Source organism: Microtus oregoni, unplaced genomic scaffold, assembly GCF_018167655.1.
Source record: "Microtus oregoni isolate MIOR12 unplaced genomic scaffold, Mior012 000074F_ref0000038, whole genome shotgun sequence".
Taxonomy (NCBI): Eukaryota; Metazoa; Chordata; class Mammalia; order Rodentia; family Cricetidae; genus Microtus; species Microtus oregoni.
The window spans coordinates 4,006,898-4,020,063 of NW_024544004.1; the positions used below are offsets into that span (position 1 = coordinate 4,006,898).

The 13,166-nt window shown below is 37.2% G+C and overlaps 2 protein-coding genes across 2 annotated transcripts in view; both read left to right on the forward strand.

Annotated features, from left to right (window-relative positions):
• The window catches only part of LOC121441336 (membrane-bound transcription factor site-2 protease-like), a 45,672-nt gene that overhangs the window by 14,892 nt on the left and 17,614 nt on the right, over positions 1 to 13,166 (forward strand). The window contains exons 4-5 of the mRNA XM_041642465.1: positions 2,665 to 2,768; positions 5,403 to 5,530. Coding sequence (XP_041498399.1) covers positions 2,665 to 2,768; positions 5,403 to 5,530 — 232 coding nt within the window. The remainder of the gene's footprint in view (positions 1 to 2,664; positions 2,769 to 5,402; positions 5,531 to 13,166) is intronic.
• On the forward strand, positions 5,413 to 12,671 carry LOC121441337 (transcription factor YY2-like). The gene is made up of 2 exons (XM_041642466.1): positions 5,413 to 5,530; positions 10,649 to 12,671. The coding sequence occupies exon 2, from the start codon at positions 10,697 to 10,699 to the stop codon at positions 11,801 to 11,803; it is 1,107 nt and encodes a 368-aa protein (XP_041498400.1). The 5' UTR covers positions 5,413 to 5,530; positions 10,649 to 10,696; the 3' UTR covers positions 11,804 to 12,671.

The window sequence follows — 13,166 nt, forward strand, 5'->3', positions numbered from 1 at the left end:
TCTGGCCAGGCAGCCTAGCCTAATTATTGAATTCCAGGTTCTGGTGAGAGAGATCTTGTCTCGAAAACCAAAGTAGTAGCTAGAGAGGTGTCTCAGATGTTAAGAGCATTTGTTGCACTAATGAGGACCAGGTTCGATTCCCAAAACCTATATGGTGGTTCATGACCATCCATAACTCCAGTTCCAGGGGATTTGATGACCCTCGTCTAACCTCATGGGCACCTCACACATATGTGGTGCATATATATATATATATATATATATATATATATATACACATACAAACAAAACACTCATACACATAAATCTAAATTTTTTAAATTTATTTTGTATGTATGAATGTTTTACCTTAATGCATATATGCACACTACATCTCTGCTACATTCCCTGGAACTGGGATTATAAATTGTTGGGAGCCAAGATATGGGTATGGATCCTCTATAATAACAAGTACTTTTAACTACTGAGTCATCTCTGCAGCCCCCCAAGAAGGGCACATTGAGTTAGGTATGGTATAATGCAGACATAATCCCAGCCTTCTGTCCCTCTGGAGACTGAGGCAGGAGGTTCTTTCTTTTTTCTTTTTTTTTTTTTTGGTTTTTCGAGACAGGGTTTCTCTGTGGTTTTGGAGCCTGTCCTGGAACTAGCTCTTGTAGACCAGACTGGTCTCGAACTCACAGAGATCCGCCTGCCTCTGCCTCCCAAGTGCTGGGATTAAAGGCGTGCGCCTCCACCGCCCGGCAGGAGGTTCTTTCTTAATAGGTAGGCTCAACTGTATATATAGGACTCTGACTCAAAAAAAAAGAGAAAATAAACATAGAACTAGAAAATACTCAGGAAGAGATATTAAATGAAAACACAAGTTTCAAAATTATGTTTATAATTACAGTGTAATTTATAATTATTATAGATTAATTACATAATTATTATAATTACAGTATAATTTTAAAAAGTAGATGTATAGGGGAAAGACAAGAAAGATGCAGCAAAACTTTGAAAATGGTTCTGTTTTCTGTTTGCAAAGTGGGCAGGATTTTAGGCTTCTGTTTAAGTTTGCCTGTCTTGTTTTTTTAATGATTTATTTATTTTATGTGTAAGGTTATTTTTGTCTGCATGTATGCACATGTGTGGACTTGGTGCTCATGGAGGTCAGAACAGTGTGTCAGATCCACTGGACCTGGAGTTACAGCTGTTAACCCCTATGTGGGTGCTGGGAATTGAACCTGGCTCTCCTGCAAGAGCAGTATAATGTTCTTAACCACTGAGCCATCTCGCCAGACCCCTGTTTGCCTGTATTAAGCATTTTTAGTAAATATTCAAATGATAATTCGTAAATGTAGGAAGGGATTTTCTGCAGAGAGATTTCTTTTGGGTTCTAAGTCTTGTACTGTGAGAAGTGTGTGTTCTATATGTATACAGACTCTCTCCCTAATAGATGATTTGCCTTATTGCTAGGCTCTCTTGGCTATCAGAGAATTTTACTGTTCAGCCTGGATAATTAGAAAGCTTTCCTTATGCATGCACTGATATTTATATGCAAAACATTTTTTAGAGTACATGACTGTAAAACAACTCATACTTCTTCATCTGTCTACGAGTCTACATTGCATTAAGTTGTGCATCTTGGCTTCTATTTTTCTGATAGGTAAATTGATAAGGGTAAGAGGAATGAAGGGCATGGTGCACCAACACTGACCAGGCATTTCGTTCTGTAATAGCTTCCATTACCTTTTCTTCTTACCTCTTGTGCATATTGAAAAGAGCCTCATTGATTTGCTGTAGCGAGAATGTCCTGTATGACTCAGCACAAGATCTTTACATCTTAGAACAGTTGAAAGATAGGATTTTTGACTAAGATTTTTATTTTTTTCGAGACATGGTCTCTCACTATAGTCCTGGCTATTCTGGAACTCGCTTTGTAGACCAGGCTGACCTTGAATTCAGAGATTCCCTCTCCCCCCCACTGCCTCCTGCGTTAAAGGTGTCCACTACTTCTGGCTAAGACTAAGAATTTTAAGAAGAGTTCCCAAATTGAGCCTCCAACCATAAAGTGAAGGATGGATCAAGCACTGCCACCTTCATTATCAACCTGCTTTCTTGGCACCCAGGACACCCTTATTCTGTCCCATGGTGAATCTCTCAGGAATCTAGATATGTAACTTTTTTTTTAGTTTTTTATTAAGAAAAAAAAAAGTTTCCACCTCCTCCCAGCCTCCCATTTCCCTCCCCCTCCTCCCGCCCTTCTCCCCCTTCTCCCATTCCTCTCCCCCTCCCTCTCCAGTCCAAAGAGCAGTCAGGGTTCCCTGCCCTGTGGAAAGTCCACCCCCCTCTGTCCATGTCTAGGAAGGTGAACATCCAAACTGGCTAGGCTCCCACAAAGCCAGAACATGTAACTTTTTAATGTCCTTCCCATTTTCTTTAAATTGATAGTAAGCCTAATTTATAGAAATTGCCTAGGTTGAAACAAAACAAACCTTTGCTTTTTTCCTTAATTATGATAGAAATAAAAATTGATCATTAATGGTCACAATACTTTTAGGTCAAGGAATATTAAGTTTGGAGGTTTCAGCTGTAAGACAGAGTGAAGGTCATGTCTCTTGGTTTACAAACAGGACTCTGCTATACCCACACTGATAATCATTGCTTTGTTATGTCTGTGAACAGGTTCCTGGTATAAATTTACCTGTCAATCAGCTGACTTACTTCTTCGCTGCAGTCCTCATTAGTGGTGTTTTACATGAAATTGGACACGGTATAGCAGCTATTAGGTAATAAGACTTAACTTTTTCCTTTCTACTATATGCAAAGAAGCTTTTCATTTAAGAAGATTTATTCCTCAAATCTGGTATGTTTGAGGTTTTTTTTCTTTTGGTAGATATCACTCAATGTATACTTAGCATTCATTACTTGGGGTAGTGTCTCTTTTATAGAAAAAAACTAATATACTGCTGATGTGTCTTTCCAATCATGTGATCATCTGTAGTTTAAGTCTTTCTGTCTTTTGGTTTATGCCAGCATGATTATAATCTTGATGCTTCAGGGCTTTTCGTCTAGTCTTTTTATTTAAAAATTATATTTATTTATTTATTTATTGTGTATGTGTGTGCATGCATGTACATGCTGTGGCATGCTAGTGGAAATCATAGAACAACCTGTGGGAGTTACTGTTCTTCTGCCATATGGATCCCCAAATTCAAACAGTTCACAGGATTGGCAGGAACTTCCTTTATCCACAGAACCATCTTGCTAACTGGTACTCTGGTCTTCACTGAATTCACCCTCTGCCACTACTCAGTGTTTTCTGGGGTGAGGGGGTAGTCAGAAGGAGAGGTCTCTTTAACCCAGTCTGGCCTCAAACCCAGAGTCTTCGTGCCTCAGTCTCCCAAGTATTATGTAGTGATAAGGTGAGCAGGCCTGCTTTTTGTCCCACCCGGCTCCCACATGGTTAGCTTTATACCTGAAATAACAACACACAAATTGTATTCTTTTAAACACTGCTTGGCCCGTTAGTTCTAGCCTCTTATTGGCTAATTCTCACATCTTGATTAACCCATTTCTAATAATCTGTGTAGCACCACGAGGTGGCGGCTTACCGGGAAAGATTCAGCATGTCTGACCATGGCGTCTGACCTCACTTCCCTTCTTCCCAGCATTCTGTTTTGTCTACTCCACCCACCTATGTTCTGACCTATCAGGCCAAGCAGTTTCTTTATTAACCAATGAAAGTAACACATACATCAGTATTAGGAAAGTAAGTATGTACATGGATCTACATTATTGGCTGAAACAGTTTCCTGTTTCCATTCCTGCCTCATGTTGCTAGAATAAAAATCTAGAAGTGCTAGGTTTAACAATATCTAAGCCTACCTAGAAACCCAGGTGGAAGACAGAAGATGAGACCTAGGGGCTGACTTTGCAAATCATGCTGTGTTGATGTTTTTGACTACCCAAATGTGCCTTTCTATGTACATCTAAGGAATTAAAATGGGAAGAAGGCAAGGGTCGTCACTACTTCCCTGATAGCTCATGGCAAGTCCTGGCATAATCAGAAGTATGCTGACAGACAACTTTTCTCTTTTGTGTATATGGACCAGGGAAAAGACAAATCACTATTCTAGAGAAGATGAATTATTTTCCAGTTGCTTATGAATAAATCTAGCTTCTGATGATAGACATTTGTCTTAACATTTTGAGCAGATGTGCTATTCTCAACTATCATCAGAGATAGTTGCTATTTAATTTTTGCAATGGATGGCAGTTAAATGGAAACTCACAACTGGTCAAAGTACAGAGAATAAGTGACTATGGAGTGCTCATGTGTAGTGGGACATCAGATATCAGATATCACACATCTATTCCCTTGAGCCTCAGGGAAATATTGTAGAGGAGGAGCCAGGAAGATTGTAAGACCCAGAGTTTGGGAAGGAGTATTACAAACTTCCTCCAGCAAGGTCACACCTTTTCCAACAAGGTCACACCCTGTATTGTTTCTAATTATTTCAAACTTCTACTCCCTGGTTACCAAGCACTCAAATATGTGAGCTTGTGGTGACCATTCTTACTAAACCACCACACCTCTCCATGTTCAGAGTTTTAGCCAGGTTTAGTAGTAGCAACCATGAGTTCTCTTCTGTGGAACAGACCTAAATTCAACCAGAAAAGTGGTTGGTTATCCACATAACAATCTCAGTAGACTGGTTGTTGTTATAGCTCATGTGGTTTACAGCTGGGTAAGACCATTGATGATTTTTCTGCCCTAGCAGTCTGCCACTATGGACTATGAATTATTTATAAATCTCATTACTAACAAAGAGTGAATTATGTAGTTGTCTAGTACATTACTGTTAAGGTAGTGCTTTCTTCATAGTACCTGTTTGGTTCTGTGAGACTATTAAATAGATATATGACATTTTAGAAATGAAATGGCCTAAAAACTATTTCTTTTAGGGACTATCTTACTATTAACTGTTTTTAAGTGCTCAACAGAATTATACTTCCATAAATCTTAAGGATTATTTATAATAGCTAAGACAAATGTGTTTGAATCATATATTTGAGTTATATATTTCCCCTTGTCCTTCTCTGAAAATAGTTTATAAATTCCTGTCATTGATTTCTAAAAGAATTTTTAGCCGTATCTTTATATCAAATTTCAATTATATATTCAACAATAGCAAAATCCTAAACATTTAGCATTTTAAGTATATTTCAGAGTTCTCTAGAGCCTAGACCAAAACTTTATTACACTATTTTAAAGTTATGATTATTTGTTTTTATTTTATATGTTTTATTTATTCAGGGAATTATTTTTTAAAAAATTTTACGATTATATCATTATTAACTTCACAAATACTATAATATCAGTAAATTCCTTTTATGAGATTTCTTACATGTTTTCTTAGGGAACAAGTTCGATTTAATGGCTTTGGAATTTTTCTCTTCATTATTTATCCTGGAGCATTTGTTGATCTGTTAACCAACCATTTGCAACTTATATCACCAGTCCAGCAGCTAAGGATATTTTGTGCAGGTAACAAATAGATTTCATTGTTTTTTAAATGTTTATGTGTTGTTTGGGTTTTGATTTTCTGTGGTTAGTGACTTTATTGAAAGTACTCTAGTGAAAAACAACATTTGGGTAATAAATTCAGCTCCTTATTACTACCTCAAAAGCAGTTTTATTTGTTTGTTTTGTTTGTCTTTTGAGATACAATTTCACTGTGCTGAACAGCCTTGGCTGTCCTGGAACTAGTTTTGTAGATCAGGATGGCTTTGAACTCACAGAGATCCATCTGCCTCTGCCTCCTGAGTGCTGGGAATAAAGGCATGCACCACCACCGCCTGGCCAAAACCAATTTTTTAAAAACCAACATAAATTAGTAAAAATTTAAATTAAAAGCAAAGGAGAAAATTTCATGTTTACTGGAGCAAAGGAATGGTCAAAACCTAAAACAACAACTATGAAATCTACAAAGAAATGTGCAAAAGTCAAGAGAGAACATGAAAAGTCAGTCACATGATAAATCGTAATTCAAGAATGAAGAAAAGATGGTATACAAGTATTGACGCAGAACTCTAGCACTGTCAGAGTTCAGCCAGCCAGAAATTCTGGGAAAAACAGATTCATCTCAGCTACAGGAACCCAAGGCAAATCTACCGCAATCCTACATCTCACTAAATGGAATAACTAAGGCTAAACAAGTATGGAAATAGAAATTTTGAACACACTGTGTTATAACTAACCAGTAAAATAAAGAATTGATGTGGGTGCTAACAACATTGCTCAGTGAGTAAAGATGCTTTCTGCCAAGCCAAGCCTAATGACCTCAGTTTGATTTCTGGGTCCTATTGGTAGGAACCAACATCCACAGGTTGTTTTCTGAATTCTGTGTTCATGCCATAACATGTGCTGCACAAAGTAAATAAAATATATGTTTTAAAAATGTCTTTAGGGGCTAGAGAGATGGCTTAGCAGTTAAGAGCACTTGCTACTCTTAAAGAGGACCTAGATTTGATTCTCAGCACCCACATGGTGCTTTACAGCTATCCTTAATTCCAGTTTAAGGGCTCAATGAACTGACCTCCATAGGTTACATAGGCAAAATATTCATACACTGAAAATAAATTACTCATAAAAATTAATTTTTTCTTTGAAAATTTGGAGGTAGACAAAGTAAAAGCAATAAGTCTGCATACTAATTCCCTCATTTCCTTAGTAGTGTGAATCAGATAATTGAGATAAAGTCAGAAATAGTGATTTGAGTGTAATAATATACAGTAAATGATCTGAAAAATAAATTTAAACATTTCAAGTGATCATAGGAAATGAAAGTAGATAATAGAAAAAAGTCCTTATATCATGATGAAATAAGCCAACTTTTAAAAAATGAAAATATATTATTTTTCTTTATTATTATTATTATTATAAATTAGTCCAAATAGAAATGAGATAAACTCTACTATTAAAATGTCAGGCTGAGATATAGTTTACTGGTAGGGTGCTCGCATAGCATCCATGAGGCCCTGGGTTTGATCCCCGTCACTACAAAAAAGCCCTTATTTAGATTTAAAAAGTATCTCAAGTTTGTGATGTTTAGAAAAATATGTGAATGTTACTCAAATATTGGAAAGTATATTCTATGCAAATAATAAAAAGTCACTTAGTAATAAGGAATATAATCTACTATGAGAACTAATCATCATGATTTGTATTTTATGAAATACCAAATCAGAGCACCAAACAAAATAGATAAAGTGGGACAAATATAAATATAATATATTCATCTCATGTATAAAAATAAGACCATGGAATCTCATAATTAGTTTTATAAAAATAGATAAGTTAGATTTTATGTTATGAACACAGGAGACAATTTCTTTTTAAATGCGTATTAAGTTGATAAACCAAAAAATCCATATATTCACAAGTCTCTAAAGAATAATAGTAGGAAAACAGAAATTTGTCTTAATCACACATTGGATCCATTTAATTAGAAAACATAATAACTTGATGATATTAGTTATGATTAATTATTCAAAATAATAATAATGAGATTTTACTAGAATACAGTATAAAGCATTACTAAAAGAAAAATTCAATGCCATACACAGTTCTTATAAAATTAGAAATGGAAATAAGCCTCAGTGGTTAAGAGCATTGCCTGCTCTTCCAAAGGTCCTGAGTTCAATTCCCGGCAACCACGTGGTGGCTCACAGCCATCTGTAATGAGATCTGGTGCCCTCTTCTGGCATGCAAGCATACATGGAAGGAATGTTGTATACATAATAAATAAATAAAATAAATATTTAAAAAAAAGAAATGGAAATAAGCCAGACAATCAGCTTAAGAAATATGAAGACAAGTATAAAATAGTTAAGAAATAGCAGGATAGGGCCTAGACAGATGACTCAGAAGTTAAGAGGACTTGCTGCTCTTGCAGAGGACTTAGCTAGCTTAGGACTTAGTTCCCAGCACCCACATGGTGGTTTACAACCATCTCTAACTCTAGGGCCTGATGTGGGAGTGTCATATATCAATCTGTTGATTTCATTGGTTAAGCAATAAAGAAACTGCTTGGCCCTCATAGGTTAAAACATAGGTGGGAGGAGTAAACAGAACAGAATGCTGGGAGGAAGAGGAAGTGAGCTCAGACTCGACAGCTCTGCTCTCTGGAGCAGAGACGCCATGCTCCCCTCTCCTGTGCTGACGCGGGGATATCTCTGCTCTCTGAGTCAGACGCGATGAAGCTCCGACCCAGGATGGACGTAGGCTAGAATCTCCCTTGTAAGCCACCTCGTGGGCTACAGCAGATTATTAGAAATGGGCTAGTCCAGGTGCGAGAATTAGCCTAGAAGAGGCTAGATAGAAATGGGCCAAGCAGTGTTTAAATGAATACAGTTTCCGTGTAATTATTTCAGGTAAAGCTAGCCTTGCGGGCAGCGGGGTGCCTCATCGCTCTTATTACAACAAGGGCCAGACAATCTGATGAGCTCTTTAAACTTCACAGACACCAGATATGCATGTGGTGCATGTACATACATAAAGGGAAAATAATCACACACATAAACTAAAGAAATAATGGGGTAACTAATGATATAATCAAAAATAAGAAATTACAGAAGAATCAGAGTGTTAAATCCAAGAGCTATTCTAGAAAAATAAATAAAACATTAAGCTACAGGGAGAAAGCTATTGACAGAACCTGTATTCAGATTGGTGAATAATATCTGATACACAGAATATTTTATCATTTTAGTGTTTTTTGTTCATCTCTGAAAAAGTTTTCAGAAAACTGAAGAATTACAAGAATTTGAAAATAGCTGAAGTTAACGAAACAGGTCAATAATTACAAGATAAGAAATTAGAAAAGTTGGTAAAGATTTTCCCTTAAAGTTTTATAGGTAGAATAATAAGATCCTGAATAAATTTTTCTAATAAAAGATTATAAAGTGAGATGATGTATGCCATAGTAGTCAAAAAATGTATCGTATTAACTACATTTTAAGCATAAAACAATTCCAGAATGTCATCATAATAGTCCTTTTCTTTTGATATTATAGCAGTTATAATACATAGTAAATGATGTTTATTTATACAGTAAAGATTAAAACACTAGTAATGTTTATATTGAGACAAATATTTAGATATACACAACATTAGTTAGTATGTATTTTTTAAAGTTAACTTTCCAAAGTATTATCATAATTCAAAAGTTAAAGTGGCATGCATAGCATAAAGTTAACTTTCCAAAGTATTATCATAATTCAAAAGTTAAAGTGGTATGCATAGCACTCAGCAAATATTTTCAAAATAGTTCAAACATGCTTTGTAGTTTTCTCTACAATTTTCATTCCATATATATGCAATTTTTAGAAATAGTGTCAAAAATGAAAAGAAAATTTAGCATAAAAATTTTCAGATTGTATACAGAAGGAAACTAAGTTTTTCAATTGTTTTGATTGTTGTAGTTGGATTTTTGTGGAGGGTTTGGGGGTTTTGTTTGTTCTTTGAGATATGGTCTTACTGTGTAGTACAGGCTGAATACCAGTTCTTGCCTCCAGCTTCAGAGAGTTGAGAGTGGAGGTATATGCCTTGCAGAAACTGGGTTTTTGTTTTGTTAAGCAAATACAGCACTGGTAGATGTGTGTGTGTGTGTGTGTGTGTGTGTGTGTGTGTGTGGTAGAGCACAAAATGTGTTAGGTTTCAAGAAGGCAAGTAAAGTCATACTTAGTAAAATGAGTAGTTGCATGTTTCACGTATTTATTAAATTTATTAAAGGACAAAGCCTGGTGGTTGTGGCGCACAGCTTTAATCCCAGCATTCGGGAGGCAGAGGCGGGCAGATCTCTGAGTTCGAGGTCAGCCTGGTCTACAAAGCAAGTTCCAGGACAGCCAGGACCACACAGAGAAACCCTGACTTGAAAAACTAACTAACTAAATACACACACATACACATATATATGTATGTATGTATGTATGAACACATACATAATTTTTTATGTATAAACATATATATAAAATGACAAGATAATCAACTATTCCTGATGACATGTATATTAGTAAGTTTTATGGTTAGATAAGGGGAAATAAATAATTATAAAGGGGCTGAGGCTCAGTGGTAGGGTGCTTGTATAACATACACACACAAAGTGTAAAATTAAAATAGAATAGACATTTTCTAGATCTGATACAAGCCTGGCTGAGAGAAGGTAAGAAAATCACCTGAAATAAAATAAGGAAACCAGTAAAGAACCTAGAGAGGAAATTTATTTTCAGTCAAATAATTAGATAGGACAGCAGGAAAGCCAATGCAGGTTCCATAGGGCACCAGAAAGTTGAACGAGCTTTAGGTATACGCAGAAGATGCTTGCTGGATGGTCTGTCTCAGTGCAATGACGCATCCAGTGGCGCGTCTTAGTGACGTGTGCAGTGACGTGTCCTACGCATGCGCATGCATCTGCCCGGAAACAGCACTTAACGCCTCAGACGACGACCAGCTCTTTTCCGAAGCGCACGCTTTTCGTCGAGCTCTCGGGTTTGTTTAATTTTGTGTTTTGTCATTGTTCTGTTGTTATTTTGTCATTGTTGTCGTTGTTTCTAAGCACGCAAGTGCGTGCTTTTCTTCCCTGATATTTTTTCTACTCCACAGCCATCTCCCATCTGCTTGCTACCCAGTCCTGCTACGTGGGTCTCAGCCATGGCCTCAGAGAATCTTCTCTGTATCACCACAGAAAATTCAGAGATTCCCGCTGATTTTGTAGACCTGGAGCCACTTAATGTCGAAGCGGTTTCTGGAAGAACCAGCTCATTCCCAACCATCGAAGTGTATGAAGACGCAGGTGTCGATTGGGCGCATGGTGGCCACTACCACTCTCCTTTTATTGCTCTGCAGCCTCTTGAGGGCAGCACCCTGAGTAATGGGGAGCACGATCAGGATATGATCATCATCGAGACACGAGAGGAGGTGGTGGACTTCCAGGACTCAGACAACCTGCTATTCAGTGCTGAATTCGAAAGCCAAATGGTTGTTCCAGGTGTTGATAAAGATGACTGTCTCCAGCCGACCAGTGCCTCCTTGTCAGGCTTCGCGGCGGCAGAGAATGGTCAAGGTGAGCTCACCTGCTATGAAGGGAATCTCTGTAATTTGACGACCATTATCGAGGCTGGCGTAGAAGGTGTGAGCCCTGACCTTGGCGACAGACAATGGCAGCAGAAGCAGGCGGAAATTGAAGCTCTTGAGGGAGCCTCTACTGCGTGGGAGGCTAATGGACAAAAAAATCCCGTGCCGAAAAGGCAGGCTGACGACGACTCACCTCCTGATTACTCTGAGTATATGACGGGAAAAAAATTTCCTCCTGAAGGAATACCTGGCATTGACCTGTCCGATCCGAAACAGCTGGCAGAATTTACAAGCATGAAACCCAAAAAGCCCAAAGGAGACTATCCAAGACCTATAGTTTGCTCTCATATAGGCTGCGGGAAGATGTTCAAGGATAACTCCGCTATGAAAAAGCACTTAAACATCCATGGGCCTCGAGTGCATGTCTGTACAGAATGTGGCAAAGCTTTTGTTGAGAGTTCGAAGCTGAAACGTCATCATCTGGTTCACACTGGAGAGAAGCCCTACCAGTGTACCTTTGAAGGCTGTGGAAAACGCTTTTCCCTGGATTTCAATCTGCGCACTCATGTCCGAATTCATACAGGAGACAAGCCGTTTGTGTGCCCATTTGATGGCTGCAGCAGGAAGTTTGCTCAGTCGACCAACTTGAAATCGCATCTCTTAACACATGTTAAGAACAAGTAAAAAGAAGTGAGAAGATCCTTCTGAAGCCTGGGGAGTATTTTACAGTGATGTGCCTGGGAATAAGATGCCTCTCATTTCAGTAGTTTCTAGGAAAGTTATTGCAAATGAATTCTACAGATCTGAGGTTTATCTTTTGATACAATAAAAGTTAAAAGTTTTATGTTGATTAGATGCCCTATTTGTGCTGCAGTGAAGTTTTGTTAAGTTTGGTTTCAACAGGCTAGACTAACCTCACATTGATGCCATGTGTTTTGTACTAATATACTTTTTGAAGCTTGGTTTCAACAAGAGACTAATTCACGAACCTCATATTGTTGCTAAAGATGACCTGTGTTTTTTTGCTGGAGTTTTTGGTTTCAATAGGACACTAAATAATGAACTTCATATTGTTAAAATATCCTATCTTCTGCAGTAGTATTTTTATGAAACTGGTTTCAGCAAGATACTAATTCACAAACCAGATATGCTAAAGTGACCGGTTTTAGTCCACAGTGGTGTTTTTATGAAACTCGCTTTCAACAGGAGACTAACTCATGAACCACTTTGTTTCTAAAGATGGCCTGTGTTATTTTGCTTTGAAGTGTTTAGAGAAGCTTGATTTCAACATAGAATAAATCACAAACCTCATTGTTGCTAAGATGCTCTGTGTTTTCTGCGAGGTGATTTTTTTCTTTTGCATTTTGGTTTCAACAGGACGCTATATCATAAACCTCATATTGCTAAGGTATCCTGTCTTCCTCTGATGTGTTTTTATAAAGTTTGAACAAGAGACGGTTTCATATGCTAAAATGACTGCTTTATTCTGTGGTGGTGTTTTTATGAAACTTGCTAATTCATGATCCTCATATTGCTAAGGTGTCCTGAATTCTACAGCAGTGTTATTTGTAAAGTTGGGTTTGACAGGATAATAATTCATGAACCTCACAACATATGCCCTGTTTTGTTCTGTAGTGGTGTTTTTGTGAAGTTTGGTTTCAACAGGCAACTAATTCACAAGCCTCATATTCTCGATAAGTGGCCTGTCTTATTTTGAAGTCGTGCTTTTGTGAAGTTTGGTTTTGGCAGGAGAATCACACATGAAATTCCTGTCAAATTATACTGTGTTAAAAATGGGACTTTTGCATTCTTATGAATTTGAAGTTTACTTACTAATATTTTTTAATTATGTGTTCTAAGTGCTCATGTTTACTTTTAGGAATATGCTTAGTAATTGTATATATGTTTTCTGTGGAGTTGATGTTTGTAAAATATAGTCTTTAAAGCATGGGCAGTTTTGTACATACATATTCTGTTAAATGTTATAGGTTTGTTTGCTGTCTTAATTTTGCCAGTATTCCTTGATGTGAAGACATTTTTTGTAAAT